Source organism: Cloeon dipterum, chromosome 4, assembly GCF_949628265.1.
Source record: "Cloeon dipterum chromosome 4, ieCloDipt1.1, whole genome shotgun sequence".
Taxonomy (NCBI): Eukaryota; Metazoa; Arthropoda; class Insecta; order Ephemeroptera; family Baetidae; genus Cloeon; species Cloeon dipterum.
The window spans coordinates 24,717,872-24,742,401 of NC_088789.1; the positions used below are offsets into that span (position 1 = coordinate 24,717,872).

At 38.5% G+C, this 24,530-nt stretch overlaps 1 protein-coding gene across 1 annotated transcript in view; it reads right to left on the reverse strand.

Annotated features, from left to right (window-relative positions):
* The window catches only part of LOC135942607 (KH domain-containing, RNA-binding, signal transduction-associated protein 2-like), a 161,965-nt gene that overhangs the window by 75,712 nt on the left and 61,723 nt on the right, over positions 1–24,530 (reverse strand). The window contains exon 2 of the mRNA XM_065488803.1: positions 12,033–12,190. Coding sequence (XP_065344875.1) covers positions 12,033–12,190 — 158 coding nt within the window. The remainder of the gene's footprint in view (positions 1–12,032; positions 12,191–24,530) is intronic.

Genomic DNA, 24,530 nt, shown 5'->3' on the forward strand with positions numbered 1-24,530 from the left:
GAGAGGAAGATAGGTGGAGCGGTCCGGTGGCTCCGGGCCGGGCGACGCCTTGTTAGAACGGAAGGCGCGCGCGAGTAAAATTTCCCAGCCGGCCATAAAACGAGCTCGTTAAAGGCGGTCTTGGGGCCAATCCTCTCGATGCCTCTTGACAGGGGCGCTACTCTCCTGTGCAAGCAGCGCAAGACAACACACAATAAGAAGACAAGGAGAAGTGACTCCACTAATTTGTTTCTACTTGGAAGAAGCCAATGAATTTCAAAGGAATATTATGTGCTTAAAAAATAATAAATAAAAGGTCAGTAATCGGGACTAGCTTATGATAAGCAAGTAAAAATTAAGGTTTGTGTATGAAATTTTATCAATTTAATTTTTAAAATCATATCAATCAAAAATTATAAATAAACTTATGTTACTAAAAACTGTGATTTTGAGCAGAGCCTTATAGCCCAATGCCTGACTTTATAGTCTTCCCAAAAACCAAATGTTAATAGGGTTCAGACTTAAGACGCGGGTTTTATAAATAAATGATAACTTTTAATTTGCTTATATATTCATTTAAAAATTTGAATCAAAATAAAATAAAAATTTTAAAAAATTGACAGTCTTTTTTGTGCCAGAAAGGTAACTTAATTAGCAGACGTTTTCCACAAAATAAATCTGTAGGATTTTTTCAATTAAAATTAATGCTGTTTTGTTTGATGAAAGAGACGACATATTTTTATTATTATAACAATATTTAGCATCTAATTTCTTTATAACTAAATATTTTAGTATGCTTATGAAATGAATGACTAGTCTGGAGCCATGAAAGAGCATCTGTAGGCTGTAGGACGACGTTAGAATCATCTTATTTAAATATTTTGAAAATATTGTAATAAAAAATTACCAAATTGATGGATTTTTAGATTTGAAGCAGGCTTCCGAAGAAACTTTAATGATTAAATCTCTCACACGTGTTTAATAATTTCTTATTTTTTGAAATGTTGACGTAGACACAAAGAATACCGGTTGGCTAATTGTTTTTAGCACTGGGTATTACTAATTGGTCAGGTCAGAAACGTTTATCATCAAGTTCTTACTGATATTAATAAGGACAAATTGAAATATCCATAAAATCCAGCTTGCTCGGAACAAATAAGACTTAAAAATATTTCCACAGAGTTAAGGATTTAAAAAATTCGAATTTGTTAAAATTATTTGATAATGTATAACAGCCTACATAGCAGAGAAAGTGGAAAAAATAGTGTATATCTATACATTCAAAGGTATGTTGCAAGAAAATATTTATATCTCTATTATTTCTATTCCAAAATTATTTATATTGTTTATTCTTAATAATAGTGCGAAAGCATAAATAATTGAAGTATGTACAAAATTTTTAAAATTAATCATAAAGCCTGAAATAACGAAAAATTTTAGAGTTGATTTGATAATTTAATAGAAAAAATATGAATTAACTTCTTGTGTGTTGAACAGTTAGGAAAATCTGAGTGCCGCCACTGCGTGCGCAGAGCTCTTGAAATTCGGTTGTAAAGCTAAGGAAGGGAAGAAACGCAGCCGAGAATGGAGTGGCTCCGCACTGACCGTGCGAATGGCGTCAATTTAGATTAAAGTGAGCTTTTCTTTTTAGGCGACCGTGCAGTTAATCCGATTTTTGGAGCGGTCGGTTCCTCTCTCTCTCTCTGGCACCTCTCGCTTTCAACCGCGCGCCGACCACAAGCACAAACCAGCGAGCCAAGCCATAGGCAGCCGCCGGTCGGGCCTTAGGGCCACATTTCATGCGCGCGCGGAAAACAAGGGAAAGGGAGAAAGCAGGAAATTCCGAATCCGATGGCATTAGGACGCCGACGACTTAATATGGATCTGCCCCGCGGAAATTCAATTTCTGACTCACACGAGAGACGCTTATCTAATTCTGCCCTCTTTTGCGGCACATGCCACGCCGCCAGCGGCCAGATTCCGCTTTGCTGGCAAGAACAGCAGTCGTTTTGTGCATTCCTATACTCATGATCGACTGTAGCAGATACTTAAAGACTTGCATTTGCTACATTTTTTATTTGAAACAATAGTAATAATTAAACCGTTTTTTTTCGCCCCTGCGGAATCAGAATATATACGACTGTGTATAACAATGCTTTGTTTAATTTTTCTTTGAAGTAAATTATATAATTAGTTGCGACTATAGTTAACATGTTTTCTTAATCAGATATTTCATAAGCTGTTTTTAAGAGGACATTTTTTAGTTTTTCTATAACCTGGGCAAAATATGGTTGATATTTAGAGGTCTCAGCCGCGAGATTTAAGGCGGCGGCTGGCGGGACCGGCTCAGCCGAATTTTTACCAACGGCTGGCGGCTGGCGCAGCTGAAATTATTTTAAACGAGAAGTTTTATTGTGCTTAACGGACCAAAGCACCGGATTTTTCTCCTGCACTTTTTAATTTTAATTAAGCTTAGCCAGATTCACGGTGGCTGGCGGCTGGCGCGGCACAGCGCGGCTGGCTGAGACCTCTAATCGTATTACAAAGCAAATGTCACGTTCTTTTACTTCATACAGTTAAGTGAGTTGAATTTTTTATAATTATTGCATGTAGCGTGATTTTAAAGACGTTAAAAGATTCTAAAAAGCCAAATTGTACAGCCTAATTTGCTTTTTCATTGTTTTACAATTGACATCCATCCAATTTACGCCCTATAACTCAAGTAAGCTCTCTTTATTAATCAGATCAATTAAACGGTTCAAAACCATCCCATAATATCGTAATTGGCAATAAGATTCCCTGTATTTTTAACATTTGTGTATAAACGGTTTGCGACATATTTAAAAAATTGGCGCAGTTTGTTCTGAACACAATGGAAAGGATTTGGAGACAAGCAAAAAAAATCAGAGATCGTAATGTCTCGTGTGGTTTATCATGAAGTTTATTGGTCATAAAACACATGTCTCATTCAAACGTCCCAATCAAGGATGTTATAATAAAACTCTCAAAGTCTAAATATAATCTCGGCAGATGAGAAAGTTTCGGATGAAACGATCGCACCAGAAAAGAAGTCATCTGGCCAAGTTTTCCAATTATTATCGATTTCCCAATCCGTTCAAAATGCACGTAAGCAGCTCGTCCCCATATTACTTTTTTCACCCTCGCCAACTTTCCCTCGTCATCAGCAGCTAGGCCTAATGAACTCCAGCTTTATTTTCGACTGCTGAAAAAAAAGCGAAAGTCGTGTCTGATTATTAGCCTGCGCATTTGCAAGTCGTCATCATCATCTGGCGGCATGCTCTCCAGGGCACCTGCGAAAATTAATTTCGCACACCAGCAGCATCAGCGAGGCGGTGCGGCGGCGGCGGCGGTGGCACAGATAAGATCAAGAGATGCGAAATTCATTATTTCTCGTGCCAGCTGGAGCAGGATCGCGTTGCAAAAGCGGAAGGTGGGCGGCGGAATGCGAAATGAGCAAAGGTCGGCGTCGCGCAAGCCAATAATTAGCACGCGAGCCCCTTTTATGTGTGCTCCCTTTTCGTAAATCAAATTTCGCAATTTGCAATGCCGCTCGCGCGCGCCTCTAGTGCGCCGTTTTATGGGTCTCGCATGAGCCACCTGTACGCTGAGACGCTGCTCTCTCGCTGCGCCTGTCGTTCACCATTCCAAAGTGGCATTTATCACGTCATCCGACGCGCCCCGTGTAAGCCGACCCGTTGTTTTTCACACGTCTTCCACACCGGCCAGGTTTTCCGCGAATTTTTACACCGTGTTTGCCTATCCAACTTTGTCCTCGAAACAAACACGCCGGCAAAGCAGTGTTTGTTGGCTACAAACGTTGTCTCGAGTGGCTTTGAGACGAAAAACTCCGTTGAAGGGTTCAAACGCCGAACTTTAAATGTTTATATATAATAGTTATTAAACTCTTAAGTTATCTTTAAGTCAGACCGGTTGCACTTTTTATATGAAGTGATTAAAAAATCGTGGAAGTCCTCGAAATTCTTTGGTTTATAATCATTTAATTGAATGAACTATGAATTCTAAAAAAAAATTATTTAATTATATGTATGCAATTGATGAGTATTTCCCTATTCCGACGTTAACGAGAGAACAGTTTCAAAAATTTTTAATTAAACATTTTAACCATTCTGATTTTTTTTATTTAAATGTTGCTTTAAACTAAGTGGACTATTTTTTTGAAAATTTAAAACAACTATTCTTAAATAATATAATTAATATTTGTAATTATTGGACAGAAGTTAAATTTTACAAGTTTATATATTAAGTTCGTAAAATTTATTAGATGTATTAATTTAAAACAGTTAGTCTACAACATTTTTCTACATCTTATAAACGATTCTTCTAGGGTTGAACGAGTTCGAGGGTATAACATCGGATTACCCGGGATGGAGCTGATCTGAATGCCGGTATGATGTTTCCAACCCCACTGATTCAAAATTCTCTGCAGATTAATTCATGCATGAATTTTGTTTTCAAGCGAAAGCAATGCCGATGAGGCCGGCGGGGCCGAAAACGCTGCTGTGTATTACAACAGCGTGCGTGTTTTAATTTTTCATGTTTATTTTTTTAATTTGTTAGCATACTCTTCCTTTTCTTGTACACCCATGGAAGTAGCCATTGTAAAATCAGTTTATCAATTCAAATTTATGACATGTAGTCTCTTTTATGGGTTGATCCTTTATTAATCTGGGCTAGACTAGATTAAAAACTAAATTTTTTCTTTTGAAATTCCACCATAATCCATAAAGTTGAATTTCTAATCGATTGAATCACATTCATAAGGGCGCGTCGGCCGCACATCGTTCATTTCGCTGTGCAACACAAGCAGAAACTCGCACGCCGCCCTTTGTGGGCGTAGACGCGGCGACCTTTGTGCAAATTTGAAATGCATGTACATACATAAGTGGATACTTAGCCACGCTTAGTTGCTTTGGTGTACTGCTCTGTGTGTATGCACGGCCACACATAGTCGGTCTTGCCTTTATTATTCATTCATGTGCAGATGCTCAAAAAGCGGCGACCGCACCACTGTGCAGACTGAGAGAGCGGGAGGGAGGCAGGGCCAAATCCTCTCTCTCGCACACACACACACACACACACACACACGGAATATCTAACATCACAAGTAGCATTCATTGTCTACTTGCCATGTGTAATTACTCCTGTCCTCTTGTCCTCCTCTCGCAGCCTCGGAAACGCCCCGCTGCTAACGACATATACGGGACAGTGAAAAATTGCCGTGCTTGCCAGCGTGCCCCATTTTTTGCTCTTTAGCTCTTTAGCAGGCTGATACGGGAAAGCAGTTCTCGGGGCCCGCTGACATATGATCATCCACTTCTCTTCAGTTAACGAACTGCTTGCAAAAACACGCAATATTGCTTCCTCGCGCTATGGCTGCGCCGCCGGCGGAATACATTACTTTCCGCAGCTTTTGTTCGGACTGATTTTAAAAATCACGAACTGCGCTGCTCGCTCGAGGAGATTCGAGCCGTCAAAGTTGTTTAAACGCCGCATTATCGGATTTCCATTAAATGCAAATGAGGAGGGAACTGTGATTTTCCTCAGTATTAAACGGACAAAATAATTTAACAAATGTATCTCTATAACATTGTAAAGTTGCAAGTCTCTATTTAATAAATCAAAGTAGGATTGGTATTAGTTTTAAATCGATAATCGAGAGTGATACTTTAAAATTTTATTCGTGGTTGATCTTCTGCCATTCTTGTAGGATTATTTTATAATGTTCAGTTAATGATCGTGATTCCTAATCCTAAACCATAATATATGTATATGATTACGTTTCGATGGAAACCATTCCTAAATCCATTATAAAACTATCGAATTTCCATGGAATGATAAGTAAAACTGAGCTAAAACACTTTTCCCCTTCATTTGAAGAATTCCAGCAAAAAGCATATAAAAGTTATCTCCTGCTATAGTTGGACAGCTTTTACTACCGTTTTTATCAAAGAACTTCTCTTACAGAGATTCAACCATCATTCAATGTCTGCTTTCAGTGTTTAATGACATATCATTCATGGTTTAGAAGGAAGAACTTTCCTTATCTTCATCAAGTCTTTTCGCATTCCTGCCTTTTCTCACTTTGTTTTCAGATAAAGATATTCACTGAATCAGAACAAATGAATTTTATTATAATTTTTACAAAAATAACAGAAGAGAAACATTCTTAGTTTTTGAAAATAGAGCATCTTCCACAAAATGCCTTTTTAAAATCGACTAGGCTCTGGGCGGATGAAATTCAGGATGAGAATTCTTGTGTAAGAATAAGCAGAATTCATCTATTTTAATTTAGATTTTCATTACAAAGGATTGCGTTTTAGCTTGTGATTTATAGAGGCTATGAACTTTGTACCATCTAAATCAATCTGGAAACCACCTAAAATCGTTCAATTAAATGCTAAATTAAATAAAAAATTTCTCATTCCTATAGAATAAACTTCACCGAATGAATTTTCATCTCAGTTAAATATTAGTACCGTGTTTACAGAGCTTCTCCTTCCTCAATGCAGACAATTTGAGTGGCAAGCTACATTATCAAGCGAACGAATTAATAATTCATCGATGCACGGTGTTTACTACACGATCCGTCTGTCAGATAATTATTCACAAGTATACGTACGGCGTCGTATTTGCTCAAGGAGCAGCAGTGCACTCGAAGCAAACACCAAGCTCGTTGGCGTTATCGTTAACAAACGGCACATACGACGAGAGAGGCATAAATCAAATTCCCAAGTAGTAGTATAGCAGCAGAACTGAAAGTAGCACTTGCTGGTCTGATGCAAATAAAAGACACATTACTCAGTCGTATAAGCGCTGCGTGAAATGCACTTACGGCGTTACGGTTTGTTTCGCGCGAATTCTAATCTTGGTGTTGCATTCAGCGCAAGAGCACGGCTCCACTCTGGAGTAATTGCTGCTCTCTGTTGCGTCTTCAATTTGCAAAATTGAAATGAATTCCTCGGTTGACTGCAGTGTGTTATACGCATTTGCAGCATGAGAAATGCACCCTTGGAAAACGTGTGTCGTGTGTCATTGATAAAAACATGCTGCGACTGACAGTCGCAAACTCATTTTTTGTGCTCCAGCGTGCACGCCTGTTTTATTTATGTCGCCAGACAAGGGAAGGCATTAATAAAGGCGAAAATTCCCTTTTATGTGTGAGAGAACACAACAGCAGCCAGCAGACGCATCCTCGGCCGCCGCACAAAAGGAAAATTTCCAGCTCGCAAAATCAACGTTAGTGACAGATTTTTTTTAGTTTTGCATATGCAAGTCACTTATCTCAAAAGGAAACCTTTCAAATTTAAAAGCATTTATTTGCATCGAACGACATTTATTATGGATGAAAAGTTTTTCTTCCTGTAGATTAACGGAGGCTAACCTAGCTCTAGCAATGAAACTTAAATTAGCTTTCAATTTATTTTTTCTACGTTTAACTTACAAGCCTTTCTAGAATACTTACAAAAAAATTAGGTTCTCAAAATCAGCCGGAGACAGATGTGCGATAAAATTGATTCCCACTGCGCAGATCCAAGATGGCGTCTGAATGTGGGAAATAAAAAGCTCTCTTTGGATTGCCGTACGAGTATCAAGAGTTTGTTTTTACGATCCAAAAGACACAATTAGTGCAAGTAATGCAAATTATGTCACAATATTGACCAAAACTTGCTTCTTTTCGCGCATTTTCCCGTGACCGTTTTTTCGCGCCATACTCCACTGGACGCCGTATCTGAGCGTCGTACGAATCTGGACCCCGCTGCTCAAAATGACCAACCGATCGATTGTTCTCATTAAACAACGTCCTACAAACTAAAATTCAACCTAATTCAGCAAAAACTGTAATTTATTTAATTTAAAAACTTCTGCCACTAAACGTAGTCTAGTCAAGGGAATCTACAGCTAAAATCATTTTACGATCAATCAAAAATTGGAATTTTAAAATTGATTTTATAATTTCCAAAACCTTTAAGGACAAGAGAGCGCTAATTGAAGCGAAAAATTGAAAGTTAGGGAAAGGATTGCGGAGTTTCCTTCTCAGTTGAGCGATAAAGAAATGCAAAACTTTGCCAAACTTTTTTACAGCAAAAGTAAAAGCGGTGGCATGTAATAAAACAGACACACCGTTCAATACACAGGCAGTTGCTTAGTTTTACGGCTTAGGCGACGGCGGGGGCGAAAATCTCTGCAACGGAATTTACAGCTCCGCCCGCCTTCCGAGCCAATAATATCGATTTTCCCATTTCCACCGGGCCGATTCTTAATTTCCCGGCGTGCTTGGTGGGCTATCTGATTTTTGGCATGCTCGCACTTGAAATTCGCCACTCTTGTTGGCCGAGAGCGAGGCAGAGCGCAGAGAGACAATGACGAGCACACCTCAGCAAGTTTTTTTATCGCCCGCCCACGCGTCCATCCCGCGGTGCTGCGCGCTGCACGGCTAAATTAAAAATGTGTCGAGCCAGGCAAGCGTCCCGCGCGCGTTCGACGTAGCAAAATAACGCCACGGCTCGCTGCTCGCGAAAACAAGCACTTTATGGTTGTCAAAAGGATCGGAGCCTTTTTTAATAAAGTGAGCTCTAGTTGCCCAGCACCACTTATTTCTTGCCTTCCTTTGAGAGCTTCTTTTTTATAGCGCACAGCTCAGTAAACATTGACAATCACTTATTTGAAATTTGAAATAACCATCTTCGAAAAGACAGTGGGATGAATATTGGTAGGTTTTGACAAGGCAAAGATTGCCACACTCAATGGTTTGGATATTTTCGGATTTTTTGGGTCAAAAAGCAAAAGACAAACCATCCGATTAGTAGGTATTCTGCGTATTATGTTTAATTTTTTCCACGGCTGTGCGTATTTTTTTTAATAAAGGATCATAATGGACCTTTATTTTAATTTCAAGCAGTTTGTGAACACGTCAAAATATTAACTAATTAGCTCAAACTCAATCCCGAATATTATTCCTTTATAACCCAACCTTAACATCCCGTATTTTTTACTCTAAAATAATAACAGTAAAACCCGCAAAAATAGGAAATTTGAGGTTCTCTTGACGATATTGTCAGTCATAAAAATTCAATACCTCAAATCCAAACAAATAAGGAAATTTAAAAAAGTTGTTATTGTAGAAACGCAATTTAGACCAGGAAAAAGTGAATTTCCAAATTTACCTTTATAATAAATGGTTTATTGTCCTTCCAGAAGATTCAGCTGCTCAAATAAATTTGAATGTTGGAGTTTGACTCGAATCTTAAATCAATTTATTGCTGCCCGATTTCTGTACAAAACGGGAGTCAGGTGGCTTATTTCGGCCGAGAAAACGAGAGCATCAAGGGTATTTGTCTTTTGTGATAAATTATTGTTCTAGCCCGGCTTGTGCCTTTCTCCAATGAAAGAGAAACAATCTCGATCTGTTGTCTTTTTTAGAGAGAAAAGACAAGCCGGGCCAGAGTGCTTTTCTCCTGCTCTCGAGACGGAAGGAAGGTACCGCTGGAATTAATCTCATCCTCCTCCCAGAGCAGTCTTTTACTTAGCAGTCGGTGATCAGCGAGTTTTGTTCAAATTGTCGGCGGAGGGAGGGAGAGAGTGAAAGGGTGTTGTTCGCCTCGCCCACTGAAAGAGAGAGAGAAAGCGAGGCATTGTTTGCAAAGAGAGGGAAATGAAATATCTTTCATATATGATGAAGTTATAAGAGCAGGGGTGGTGCACGCAGGCGGAGTTTATTGATTCCTCGTTGCCCAACTTGTACACTCGGCTAACTACACTTTTTATTAACCTACTTAGCTCGTCGGCTGATAACTTTCCAATAAATTCTTTTTGTGTCACGTCGAGTGGGAAAAAATAATACGCCCGCGATAAGGCCGCACACACGTTTCCGCCTAGTTAAAACTTTTGGCAGCAAGAACTAGGGGGATTTTCATGCGTCAATGGCACAGAAAATGGCTTCGTTCTTTGCCCTCGGTCCGCACGCATCTGCTAGACAACAAAACACAGCAGTGCAGGAAAAAAATTCACTTTGCTTAAAAGTCTTTTCTGCGCGGGCGTTTTTCACGGGCACGAAACACACGGAAGCGCATTAATCATGCAACTTGATTGATTTACAACGTGCATCTCCAGACAAAATCTCTGCCTCTTGAAGCAGCAGTGGAGCGTGTGCCAAATAATCTGACGAGCGCAAATACCAAAAGCAGCAGCGTTTCTGCCGAAATATACCGCTCGCAGCAGTGCCAGCAAGATTAATCACATTTGTTTTCAGAAAGCGGCTGCCAGCTGCTTTCGTGAGACTGGTAATTACAGATTTTACTCTCGGAAATTAGAAATGGCTCTGTTTCGGCTCATGTACGCAGAAATTGCGTGCCTGTGTTCATGGTTTTAAAATGTTATCTCTTGCGTAAATATCGTTTGACATTTTCATCTTCTTATATTCAAGCAGTGTAGATATATCTTGAAATTTTCCAATATCCTGATTATATGATTTCCATATTTTCACAATTTTAATTAATAAAAAAATTAATTTTTGAGACGCAGCTGCAATGAAAAATACGTCATTTGAGTGTACATATTTTCTGTTTAAATTAAATAATAAATAATTTATTCATCGCAAATACAATGTGTCTAGTTAATGAGATTGCAATGATATAATAGTTTTAACAAAATTCTGCAAATTTGAACATTTTGTATCATTCATTTCGACGGGTGACCGTCATTTTCACGACTTCCCTTGCTTTGAAATTGATTTTGTACACTTTTCTATTTTTTCCAACAGTTCATGGCTAAAATAAATGGACACAATTATTTTTAAAATTCCTTTTATCTCTTGGAAAATGAAAAATATTTGTTTTAAATATGTTTTTATTGGAAAATCACTGAAACTTTGATTCTTCATTAAACTTATAAGTCTAAAAAATTTAAGCACATGTCAAAAAAGTTTATCGACCACTATTTTTCTATTAAATCTAGTTTAAGTTACTACAGGGACAAATCTATCTTGCTCATAATTAATTATAAGTTTTAGTTTTGATCTAACATATTTAAACTAGACATCAAAGTTATAATATTTCAAGTTGTTTCATTTCATTTCTATTAAATTATTCATTTCGTTCCATATTCCAACCTTTTCAAAGGACGCATTCGAACAATTGCGTAATATTTAGTCTTGGGAGAGTTAAAGTACTTTCAGCAGCTGACGTACTTTTAGTCGAGTTACTCTATGCTCTTGTTAGCGAGTTGTGTGTACGTTTTTTGCATTGCACCCAACGTAAATTGAATTGAAAACTTTCCTATGTCTTTCGTTAGCTTTTCTACAAGTTTCTCTTCTTCAAACGGAGGAAAGTAATCGTCAGCAAGAAACCACAATTTTCTCAGCGAGGGAAAACAAGGAATGAATTCTAATCCTATGCCATGCAATTAGATTGCGTTCAGCAAAGGAAGTTGTGACTGTAATAAATCCGCTGCATGTCTTGCAGAAAATAAATTGGTTTTCATGCTGGAATTCTAATCAAATCTTAAAAAATCTTAATTGAACAAAGTGACAATTTTGTATTATCAAAAAAACAAAATCCAGATACACAGTGTGTCCACAAATAAATTTTGATGGTAGAAAAAATCTCAACAAACATTTATAGTATGAAATGGTTTTAAGTTGTTACAGGTTTTTTAAAAAGGAATATTTACACTTAATAGACAAAAATATTAAACAAAGTAATGAAAATAATTTAATTTTTACTTATTTCTACAGAGGGCCGAGAATTAAAAATAAAATTACACACTGAATGCTTTTCTTTCTTGAAGTGACACGACAATGAAATTGTAAAACTTTGTCGAATTTTAAAATATGAAATGAATAAATCAATAAAAGCTTTGGATTTGAAACTGGAAGGACACTCTACTACGCTTTTTCCGCAAGTCATCGTCGGCATTATTATTACGCGAAATCCCCGGCATCTAATATACAGAGGTTTTGCATTGCAAAATCCGCACCCGAGTTTGACGGGCGGCGTGGCGGAAAAATGTCCTACCTTAGGATGGTCCCTGACAGGGACGACGACACGCACGGTGACTTTGATCGGTTTGTCCCTGGTGATGTCGATCATCCGCCTCTCCTCTCTGGAGCGAGGGAAGTGGGTGGAGAAGTGCACGCCGGAGCCGTTGACCGGCTTTTCGGCCTCTTCGGAATCTGCAAAAAGAGCAAGAGGAGCGGCTGAAGGAAGCAGTAGTAGTTGAATGAATAATGCATGCGCGCAGCGCCGTTTCCTGTCCGTGCTCGCCCATTGCCGGGCCGAAATATGAGCAGACACGGCAGAGGCACAATGGCAATTTTATCTCGCACAATTGTACATTTGCATGCGCAAACGAGCCGATTCACTCGCATCAAAAATTTAGCTGCACTTCTTTTTGCTTTTATTATTACGGCCAGAGTGCAGAGCAGCTCTCGGTAATAAGCCGCCGGCAGCTTGTAAATTACGTGCGGCGGACAGCCTCCCCGCAGGCATAAGCCCGCGCGCCGCAATGATAAAGCAAGAAACTGCTGTTTTTCGCACTGGCATGCACTACCGCGAAAGCTAACACTGCACGCTTTGCATATTGTGTAATCTGGACGAGCGTGTATCAACTTTGTGGCTGCAGTTGCGGCGAATTTGTTGTTGTAATTGTGTTGCCAATGTGCAAACACACGAGATGAGAAAGCGGTCGAACCATGTTCATGCGCCAGCTGGCGTCAATCCTCAAGGGAAATTAACTCTCGGTTTATTATAGCGCTTCATTTGGCGAAAAAAATGACGGATTATCTGGGACTTTTCCTATCTCGCATGGAATAATAAACAATAATAAACGTAAAAAACCTCATATTATATAAATTATGGTCAACAAAGCAATAACATAGAATTTACAAAATGGTGCTCTCATTTATTGGCAAAAACTTATCAAAATCTTTAAATTGTCTAATGAAAAAGCAGCAGGGACCAGATTTGTGCGACGCGCAGATATGGCGACCAATGGAGTATGGCGCGAAAAAACGATCACGTGAAAATGCGCGAAAAAACAAGTTTTCGTCGATATTGTGACATAATTTACATTACTTGTGCTAATTTGTGTCTTTTGGATCGTAAAAACAAACTCTTGACTCTCGTACGGCAATCCAAATAGAGCTATTTGTTTCCCACATTCACACGCCATCTTGGATCTGCGTAGGGCGAACCAATTTTACCGCACATCTGGCCCCCGCTGTGAAAAAGTGAGTTTTTATTTGCTAATATGAAAGGTCTAACGGCGTGAAGATTTTTTACAATCCTTACGGATAATTCTTTCTATCAAAAGCCTCACTTCATCAAATAAATTTTTCTTTCCGCACTGCCAAAAATAAGCCGATTACAGCAGAGTAACATGCCTTTTCTATCACTCAATTTGAGTTCCCATCCCCTAAATGACCATAAAATCAAGGTCCCGTGCACCCTGCAGCAGCAGCATTATCATCAAACAAATCAAATGCACCTGCTTGATCGAAAGGCGGCGAGGAGAGGAGGGTGAAGCGAATCGCCCCCAGCGGACCAAATAAAAGCTGCCGCGTTTGCAGGCTATTTTTTGTGCGGCTCTTGAGGCCGAAAAACGCGTCCCGCATTTTTAATATAATTGAAAAAAAACATGCACAAACAAGTCTGCGAGAGACCAACAACTAAATAATAAATCTTGTCGGGTCGTGACGTTTATGGCGCAATGATTGGCTTCATCAAAAAAGCATTTTCCCTGCGGTGCTCCATCATGGCCGGCCGGCCATCCTTGGGGAAGCGGCCGCGTTTGTTTTCCTGCCTGCCGTGAATTACATCGATTAAGCGCACGGCAACAGCAATAATAGGAATAATTAATATCAGACGGAACTGCAGGTGGAGTGCAGCAATAAATCCAACTCGTACACGTGTACATTTATTCGTGCATGACAGGGTGTGCAGTTTTTTGCTCGGAAAAATCGACAAAACAATGCCCTGCGAGTGAACTCGTTGGAAATTTTATCCTACCTGTTCGTGGATTTAAGGTTTCTCACAAAACCTTAAAAATCGAAATCAAAAAAGCATTTTATATTAGATAATGTTTTATGGGTTTGAAATTGATTTTATTCACGAACAGTAAAAAAGCTTTAAAAACAGCATGACCATACGTGTGTAGCAATTTTTTTCCCACTGTTCCGATCCAAGATGGCGTCGAAATGTGCAAATATTCGAGTTATTATGTTTTCTGTGCAAGGTTTGCGTGTGTTTTTTCCGATCCGATCGACGTAATTAATTCGTATTATGCAAATAATAGCATAATATGAACGAAAACCGCTTCTTTACCACATTTTCATTTGCCGCTTCAAAGCACCACACCCCAGCCAACGCCATACCTGCGCATCGTACAAATCTGGTGCTTTAAAAGTACTGTAAATTATAAATGATGAAATTTATCTGCAGACAAACTAAAATTGTAATGTTGCTGATAATTAAAATTAAATCATCTAAAAAATATGATGTGAAAACGTGACTGGTGTATTATCTTGGCATCAAATAAAAGAAAAATACATTTTTTGTTCTTGTGTGGTGGAAAAAAGCGACGTCTTTGATAAACGTCTGCAATAAACACCGAAATAGCAAAATATAGCGAAACAAAAACGCTTTCCAGAACTTCCAATCGTGAAAAAATTAGATTCCTGTTTCAAGGTGATTGTTCCGTTATCTCGGCCGGTTGTATGATCGAAAAATATCAAGTGGAGAAAGCAGAGGACGCGAGGAAGAGCACTCGTTGCGTACACGAAGATACACAAGTTCCGTCGAGCTTTTTCCTCCAAACAATGCCTCTCTGGATATTTTCGGTTCGAGAGGCACGAGATCCTCTTACTCTGAGAATTTGCTGCGAATCGAGCTCTTCTCGACTTGAGGGTTGACTGAAACAATTACAAGCTTTGGCGTGTACACGTAATTCTTTGTCGTCCAAGGAGATCTCGAGACCAACAATGAGAGCAGAATTATTTATAGAAGCCAGCGCGGTACATACGCGTGGAATTTCCTCCGCGCTGTCAAAGAGATGCAAGGGATAAATAAAATGGTGCTAGGCATAAATCAGAGCGATTTATGGCTCAGCTGGATGATTCATAAATTGCAAATTCTTTTCGTTGCATAAATGGGCATTTATCATTGGATGTCACCTCACCTTATACGTTATGAAAATTTAATTTGAAGCTTCGAAAATGATACTATACCTGATGCCGCATAATTCTATTGTGTCATTTTTAAATTAAATTTAACTTTTGAGTTTTTAAAAGAAAAAAATCTTAGTTGATCTTCTAAATGATGATTATTTCTAGGGATGTACATGACAGATAATTAATTATTGTAACTGTAGCTGCTTCGACGTTGATCAATTAAATGAATACGAAATCATGGGGCTAAGCATGTTGGGGCGGATTATGGCACCGATTTTAGCTCGACCTTGACAGAAAATGGCAACGCTGTGCATAAGGCTAGCATTGTATGTACAGTGTTTCAAGGTCGAGCTCAAATTCCGTGCCGTAATCCGCCCCCTTTAACGCAGTATAGTTTCAAAATCGATTTTTTTATGATTTCCGCAAACTAAATACGTCAAATATATAATCAAGATTTTATACAGGAAAAACCCAGAAAATGTTGGATTTTATTATTTCCCCGCGTTTTCCAGAGAACATCAACGGCCACTTTTTAAAATTCCCGCGAGTTGCAACCTATTCCAGTTGTTGACGCTTACACAGAGAACCCGGCGGACGCGTGTTTTTATATTGATCTTATAATAAATATCTGCTATAAAATCAGTCATTTTTCCAACAGTCAATTCGTGTGGGAATCGATTATTACTCGTTTTAAGTGGTTAGCTATTTCACTAAGGGCAGTTGGGAAAATAAATGAAATTTTCAGTGGTTAAAAACTAATTAATGTATTGATTTTTTTACTGAAAAAATTATTATTTATATTTTGTGCTAATACGTTTACTAAAATAATCGAGTAAATTAAGCAAAAATGGATTATATTTTCAAATCCTTATAGGGGTGGATTACGGCACCGTTTTTAACTCGACCTTGACAGAAAATGGCAACGCTGGGCATAAGGCTAGCATTGTACAGTGTTTCAAGGTCGAGCTAAAATTCCGTGCCGTAATCCGCTCCCATGTTTGTGCTTGAATTGGACTCATTATTTCATTTCTATTCCACTTTTTTAACTACATAGAAATGGAATATCGAATTCCAACTCCAAATTTTAGCAAAAAGTTTTTTTTAATATTTTCATCCCGACCGTTTTGTTTGCAAAAAGGGTAACATCACAAGCAGTTGACCTCATTGGAAAATCCGTCGTTATCTAACGGGCTGTTAGAGAAACAAAGTAATTATGAATTCCATTTCATGGAAAGTTGCCAATTTCGCAGACAAGCGAACATAACAGTTGCATTTAGCCCCCGGTAAAGAAACAGTGAATGTAATTAGCGTGATGTGATTATTGTTTACGATTCAGGCCAGCAGTCAAAGAGCGACGTTCTGACAGCGCATGGCACTCAGGCTTCTTGCTCATTTGCAAAATGGAGTAGTTGCACGTCAGCCGTCACTTTTAGCAGCAGCCGGATTTTGACGGGGCTCAAACCAGTCGACTCGAGCTGAATGAGACGGACGACCCAGCAAACGCACATCGAAGAAGAGGAAGCAGGCAGCTATACGAGGCTCGTTGGTAATACACCGATGTCGATGACCCACTCGAGCAGTGCTTACTCGGCTAAATCGCAAAACGGCGAACGGGAAACATACATGCAGCCGAATGTGAACAGCAACTTTTCGCCGCAGGCAGCAGCCAGTCAGGCGAAATGCTAGGCCGACGAAATTGATTTATTCAAGAACGGCTCACCGAGAAATAAACATTCAAAGTTTCGCCTGAAGAGCTCTTCCGCCCTGCGCTGCGCTGATGAAATTTCAGATAACTCAGGAAATTGGTCTGTACATTATTATGCATAACGTTGGCGCGCACAGGAATATTAAGGCTTTTAATGGTTTGTTCAACGGCGTCTGCTTATATTAAAGCATGAATTATGAACTGTTTTTGCCTTTTCCGCGTGCTCGACGACGAAATTACTCTTAAATTGTGTCATTATTCACCTGAGAATGGCCGCCAGAAGTCACGCTTAATTTTCTTCACTCCATGCAATCACGCTTTTGTATTCAAAACGGTGCGTCCACATCCACAACTGCCTTAATGACTTTCATCAGGCATGGAAAAATCGCTGGCAATTTTTCTCTGAATTTTTACTGGAGCATTAGCCTTAATCGTGACTTTTTGCGTTTGCTAATTGCGTAAGCTGTCAAGAGATGACGCAAAAAAATGATTAAGATTTATATTGTTGTTTTTCCTTTTTCATAATCAATCTGCACGGACAAGTACTCTACAAAATCCTAGTAAGTCGAATTTCAAATGAAATCTCGTTCTATATTTTGCAAAATTTACGGTCACATAACTTGATCCATTTGTTTTGGAACGTAAAATGTACTATACTTTTTAAGAAAATGTTAGGTTTTACCTAAGCTACGCATATTGTTTTCCATTTTTAAGCGTTAATAATTATTTTCATTTAGTTAAATATTTATTTAATATAATAAATTAATTATTTTTTATTTTATATAATTACGCTTTTGACTGTTACAATTTTAAAATTCAGAGTATAGCAAATTTTAATTTTAAATATATCTTACTAAATATATTTAAATTTAAAGCAGTACCTATCACGAAAAAGTGAACGCATAATATGTTTTATTATTGCCTGAGTCTGCTACAAAGTAAAATGTAATAATATTAGTACTCCCCATATTTGGCTCATCCATCTTTTTCCGAAAAAAATTTATAAAATACAATGACTTATTAACGCTGCGCAAATATTGAAAATTGAAGTTAAATTTTCGTTACTATATTTTCCTTTGAAATCAAGTAAAGGCCAAATTGTTAAAATCTCTTAAAAATAAAAAAATAACTTCCAGAACCAACAGATTTCCGAACAAAATTTATATTTTTTGAATTAATACTGTTAAAATAAATAGTATTTGTTAATTATATTATGAAATATATGCGCTTACAATGTAGACTATTTTGCGCGAATAAAACGCAGGCAACATCGGTTTTAGACGACTTAGAGTATGGCTCTAAGTCTAAAAATTGCGTAATATGTGCTCATTTCAAGTAAAAAAAATATTTGAGTTGGAAAAATACTCCATGTTCTTTAATTCCCCCCTCAAATAACCTCTTTTTTCAAAAAGCTATGATATCTAAAAAAATAATACCTCGTTTAACATCTTCATATATGATTATAGTGCCTCCTAATGACAGCCCTAACAAAGTTCAAAGTTCATGAAGGAATTGAGAAGCATCACGAATTTGAAATACAATTAATTTCCAGCCAACGCAGCAGAAATTAGCAACTAACCAATGCCAAGAGTGACGTTTTCACGTGTCATATGATTTGGTGTGAAGCACGTGCATTATTAAAAAGGGCGAAGAAGTATAGAACAGACCGAGTCGTCGCGTGTATAATATTGTGAGTGTCACATCGCATGTAGGACGCAGGGGATACAATTATGCCTGTGACAAGCAGACAACTTGAATTCATTAAAGTCTCACTCGACACCCGCCACATCGCAGGGAACACACGTGGCTCCAGCAGCCACTCTCGGCATAGAATCAAACTGAACAACACGCTTTGCGAAATTCGCTTCCAATCTAAAGACAAATACGGCGCGTGTTCGTTCTCAAGAGGGTGTGAAGGGTTAAGCAAGTAGAAAGTATACAGCCGGCTTGCCGACACTTTGATGCTCTCGCGCGCGCGGCGTGATGCATCTCTTCGCTCCTTCTTCCCTCCGCTCGCTCACTCGCCCGACCCGGTACATAATGTATACTTGTGTATAGGAGCAGCAGGCGACTTGAAGCAACTCGGCGAGCGGGCGGCATGCACTACTCACGGGCTTCTTTGATGTCAGCCGTGCAGCTTGTGCAACTGTGACGGAGAATTCAATTACCGAATGCAAATATTTAATGAGATAAGACGACTTATTTATCAACGTTGCCAAACACTATTACATCTTGCTGCAACTCAGCCCTGATGCCAAGAAAGAGTATCGCAATATCACGCCAACCGTCAGGGAAGGAAAGTTGAATTACAAATTTAATTTTTACTGCAACTACTATTTATCAGTGTGATGTTCTTGTTGAACACTAATTAGCTCAGAAAGCCGTGAGTTTATTTTCTTTTTACAAATGCATTGAAGATTGTATTCAATCCCCTACTGCAATTTTAACAACAAAAACTTTAACATATTCTGGGCTGCAAAATATTCTAAATTATCCAAAAATCAACTTACCAACCCATACACCTCATTTCAAAATTAAAACAGTGTATACTTTTGACACGCAATGCAAAATTCTAAACATTTCCAGCGCTATGAAAGTTTTTTTTATTTTTTCAATGGGGTTATTGTGATATAGAAATTTAGGGGTGGATGGTAAGCGCCCCTAATCCATTCAGCTTGTCAGGAGAGATCAAGACGAGTCTGATGGTGGGTACATTTTGCAATTCTGATGGTTACAACTCGAGATTTGGAGTAGAAAATAGTTTACAAAACACGGAAAAAGTCGATATTCTGTTTTTTTTCAGTTTTTAAGTGGAATTTATCGAAAACAAAATAAAACAACACTATAAAATTTTCACATAAGCTCACACTTGTTATGTGACAGCTTTAGAGCATATTTTAAAATTAAAAAAGCCCGAGTTAATTTCCTAAATTTAAATTAAAAACCACAAAGTAACGAAAGTGACCTCATAAATTTACGTAAGACATCGTATTTGATCTTAGTTCGATTGGGCTTAACGAGAGGAATCTAAAGTACACTTACACACGCTTATTTTTTTAAAAATGACGTCTTAAAATTACCCGAAAAAATTTTGATGACGCAATCCAAAAGAAAAGACTGATTTCTGGTGAAAAATTCGTTGAAAATTCTGATTTCGGCCTCCAACCCAAGAAATTTCATCAGGTGAAAATCTGTCGCAATTTTCTCTGAAAAATAATATTTTTTCCATGAGCTTGCCTCTCAACTAAATTAATTCAAACCCGAAATAACAAATAAACTAAAAATAAAAATGCCGTAGAACAAACGCATATACAACAAAGTGCACACTCTAGAAAATGAAATGAGCTCGATGTGCCAATAAAAATTCGCTGCGGCAGCACAAAATGTGCAATGCAAATTCTTTTCGCTGCGGCAGCCGTGGCCATTTTCGCTCCACCTGTCCCAGCCAGCTAGCCGCCCACACACACCACCTACACGGAGCGGAGGAGGCCTCTGCTCCTCGAGGGTGCGGGGTGTATTGCACAAATGCGGGGATGAGAGTCGTTCACTCGAGTGCAGCACACACAGCGAGAAAACAACGCGCGGCAAAATTACTCTCTGCCGGCGAACCAGCCTGCACGGTTTGCATGCATAAGTGGAGCACGCCTCTTTGAAATTCATTTCTTTGTCGCGGCGAAAAGTGGGTGCAGTCGGTCGGTGTGCAAATAGCGCCAATACTAGGCACGTCTTGGTTCCGGCTATAAGAACACACTGCAGTTTGCTTTTGTTTTAGCGCGCTAATTTCGAGAGCACCAACAAAGGATCCGTCCGAAGCATCCTGGCTTAATTTGCTTGCTAATTGCACCGAGGAAACGCAAAGCCCGTGCTGCCGTGTATTGTTCCTTTTACGAGGAAAATTTTCAAGGGTTTAACTCGAGTGTTCGTTACGTAATCGGTTTGGCTTGTACAACGTGTGGATTTCACAGGAAATTTCTACAGCCGGGCGAATATAATTATTAAATCCTGGCTCACCGAGGCAGCTGCATTCACATCCAGTCTCGACTGTTTGACTTCAAACAAATTAAAGAATTCTGAGTTACCTACCACGTCAATAAAGTCAAGGGTTTTCATTAGAGAGAGCACTAATTGCTTAGGATCAACATGCGCTGGTCGCAGTTTCGCAAACATTTTTTTCACCGCTTTGCAAAATACAATAAAAAAAGTTCAAAATATAAAGTGAAGAATAAAAGACGATGGCGTAAATGCAACTGCTTTGTGAGATGTAGAAATAATTCTCCAAAACTCATGTTCACTCTATGCTGTGCTCATTCTTGGGATGCAAATCTAAAAAGCTTTCCCGAAATTCCAATAAGGCACTATTTTCAGATGTTTCCAAAAACAATTTTAAATATAAATTTTCTGCATCCAATTTAAAGTCTTTTTAAAACAAAAATTTTGATTTAAATTCTTTTTTAGGTACAGTTCTGCTGATCAAGTTTTTAGGGGTTGAAATAGCCGCACTGAAGCAGAAGAATGTGCCTATATTTATTTTTTTTCTTTCAAAAATAAATTTAATCCACCCTGAATTAATATGGGCAGAGCTGATCCATTCGATAATAATAAATTATCTAGTTGTGAATGTATATTTTTTATTATGAATTATGCAACGTGGGGTGAAAAATATTTCACAAATAAATCTAAACACGTTTTGACGATTATTTACAACAATTATTTGTCACAGTTCAATATTACAATTATTTTTTTAAGATAAAAATTCCAGAATTGTGGATAAGGGGGAGGAAAAAAATCAATATTTTACATATACGCCTCGGAAATAGAGATGAAAAATCAGCAGTTTCAACTTTTCCAGCATGTACACAACATAAACAAACAGGCAAAAATTTCTCACTGTTGACTCAAACATTAGGTTCGAATTTCCCCGAGGCGCATGTTTACATCAGCTCGCACAGCAACTTTTTAAACGTAATGAGAGAAGGGGAGTGGCGGGGCAAGGGCACCAAGCACAGCAATCGCAAAAGTTTAACCGAGCAACTCTCTCTTCTATTTGCATGTGAAGGACTATGCACTGCGCACACACACACACACACACTACACGCCGAGTGGACAAGGGCTGTGCTGCGTGCTACGTGTATTTCCCTCGAGTGCACACCTTCGTCACACAGGTTGCATAACCGAGGGGAACTGAATGCCTCACCTGCCTGCCTCGAGCCGTCGGTTTTTCAAGCGAGCTTTTTGCCGCCGAGCGCCATTAGCAATTCCCTTTTGCAGAAAATTCACGCGGGAGGTGCCCATACGCTTGAATCCGTCTTGCAGGGGTGAAATTCACTGTCCAAAAAGATTTTGTTGGAAAACTGATATGGAACTCGTCTATTTTTTTTGAGGCAAGAAGGAATAGACTCACAAATTGGTAAATTTCCTGGTCGAAACTCCAGCATTTTCATCATTTTAAGAAAATGTGTAGGTTTAATAGTTCGATTTTTGGAAATTCAGGAGAGTAATATTAGCAGGAAAATCTGAATTAATTTTATTTTCTGGGCGGAAGAAAAATTTAAGAATAAATTTCCATGCCAAAATTACTAACAAAAAATAATTTAATTAGTTGGATTGCTTAACATGTATATTTCTATTTGTAATTATTCAAAAATTTATTTTATTTTGATAAATACAAATTTTCAATAATTTGGAAAATATTTAACATTTATTTTTTTTAAGTTTTTATTTTTATATAATATTTTTAAGAATTAATCAAAAAAATAAAAAAGCTCAATCACTGAGAATTTTAAAACAATGTTTCATTATTTGAAAGAAAATTTAAACGAGACGCGTGGTACATACTGTATGGAAGAGTATGGAAACATGTAATACACAGCCATGGCATATATCAGTTTTTTAGCTACTAACCTCTAATAAGTCTTTAGTAATATAATCGTTTAAGTTAACAATCGCTCTCCCAAAAAAATGCGGTTATGCTTAAAACGTCACGTTTCAAGCTCATTTGGATTTACAAACATGGTAGCTGCCACAGAAAAACGTCGGTTTTGAACACTGAAAAATTTCAATTTGTACATTTCTTCGCGACAATTCGGACAAAATCTTTCCGGACAAAGTAAACGCTCCCGTCTTATACAAACCGACGAATCCACTTTCTCTGTTCTCCGCGCGAGAAAGTCGTAAAACAAAGGCAGATGTGCAGTCGGCCGAGGATAAATTGTGAACTGCGCGCGCGGTCAAATCCTGTGAATTACGCCAAACCCTCCCTTTCAATTTGCGCGGCCTTGATGCAAATCACACACATGCGTTCGCCTCGTTCTGCCCATGAATTTTTATCGAGTGACGCGCCCGGCCGCTCGAGAGAGGATCACGCTCGTGATATATGATACAATCCGGCCGGATCGGAGAGCCTTTTCCTATGCCCATGCCCATGCCCAGGCCGGCCCGTTATTGACCATCACTTGCAGCCGGCCCTCGAAATGACAGCGCTGTCGCTACACCGTCCTTTTTAATACTCTTCACTCTCTACTCGAGCAATGTTTACTTTTCCGCGCGCGCTCGCTCGCGATCCATCCGCCCGGAAAAAAAGGCAAACACGCTGCTCGGCATGCACGCACACGCTGCTCGTTCAGAATTGATACATTGCTGCTCGTTCCGTCCGCAAAATTTGTAATTGCGGCTGCCGCACAATGAAAGAGCAGTGCAAGCAATAATAATGAATGGACGTACCCTTTTAAAACTGGGATTTGTCGATTTTGCAACGCGTAAAAACGGTAAATGTCAAGCAATAAAATTTTATTTGCCGCTCTTTCCAAATTTCCGGTGTTATTTCCGACCAATTGGCGAATTTCAGGGTTGTTTCCCGAAGCTGTGTATACACTGCACGTATGCTTGGGAATTTTAGTTGATTGACTGAGTCAATTTTATACCGATTTAATTTTTAAAAAATAGAATAAGTTAAAATAGTAAGTTTTTGTCAGAGGTTATCGTAAACAAATGGGATTTTTTGAACTGAGATGAACACAATTTTTTAAGCCTATCCAGTTTAATCAAAATCCAGGAGATTCTTTTGTCTGTCCATTAAGAAATTTAATTAGAGTCGGGCATGGAAATAAAAAGGACGTGAATGGGAGAGTAAAATCTTACAGCAATTAGCTAAACAATGACCTATTTCCGTACATTTTTTAGCTTGGAAAACGTAAAATAATGGGGTGAATTTTGTATTTTTTGAGTCAATTTGTTTAAAAATAAAGATTTTGCCCAAAATAACCATGATAAACCATTTTTGTGAAGAGGTTTCAAAATCAAAACCTGTCCATTTGCAATTTAATTCAACTTATTGTTGTCTGATTTGCCATTTTAAACATGCCCATATTTCATTCGATGGGATTAAAATCAAATTTGGATTTGTTGATTGCAGTTTTCTTTGTCATGTTTTCGTCTTCTTTTTTCTTATGCTGGAAATTCCGGTAAGAATTTCGCATGCACCTAATTTAAATGGATATTCCTAGTTCTGGAAAATTCAGAGGCTTACTTTCCACCAAACAAGAGCCTTTTTAATTTTAATGCGTGGACATTTCCAACAAAAAGCAGTTATTTCAATGCATTAAAGCTTTTTCCGCAGAAGTGCAAACTCTGTTTTTGACACGC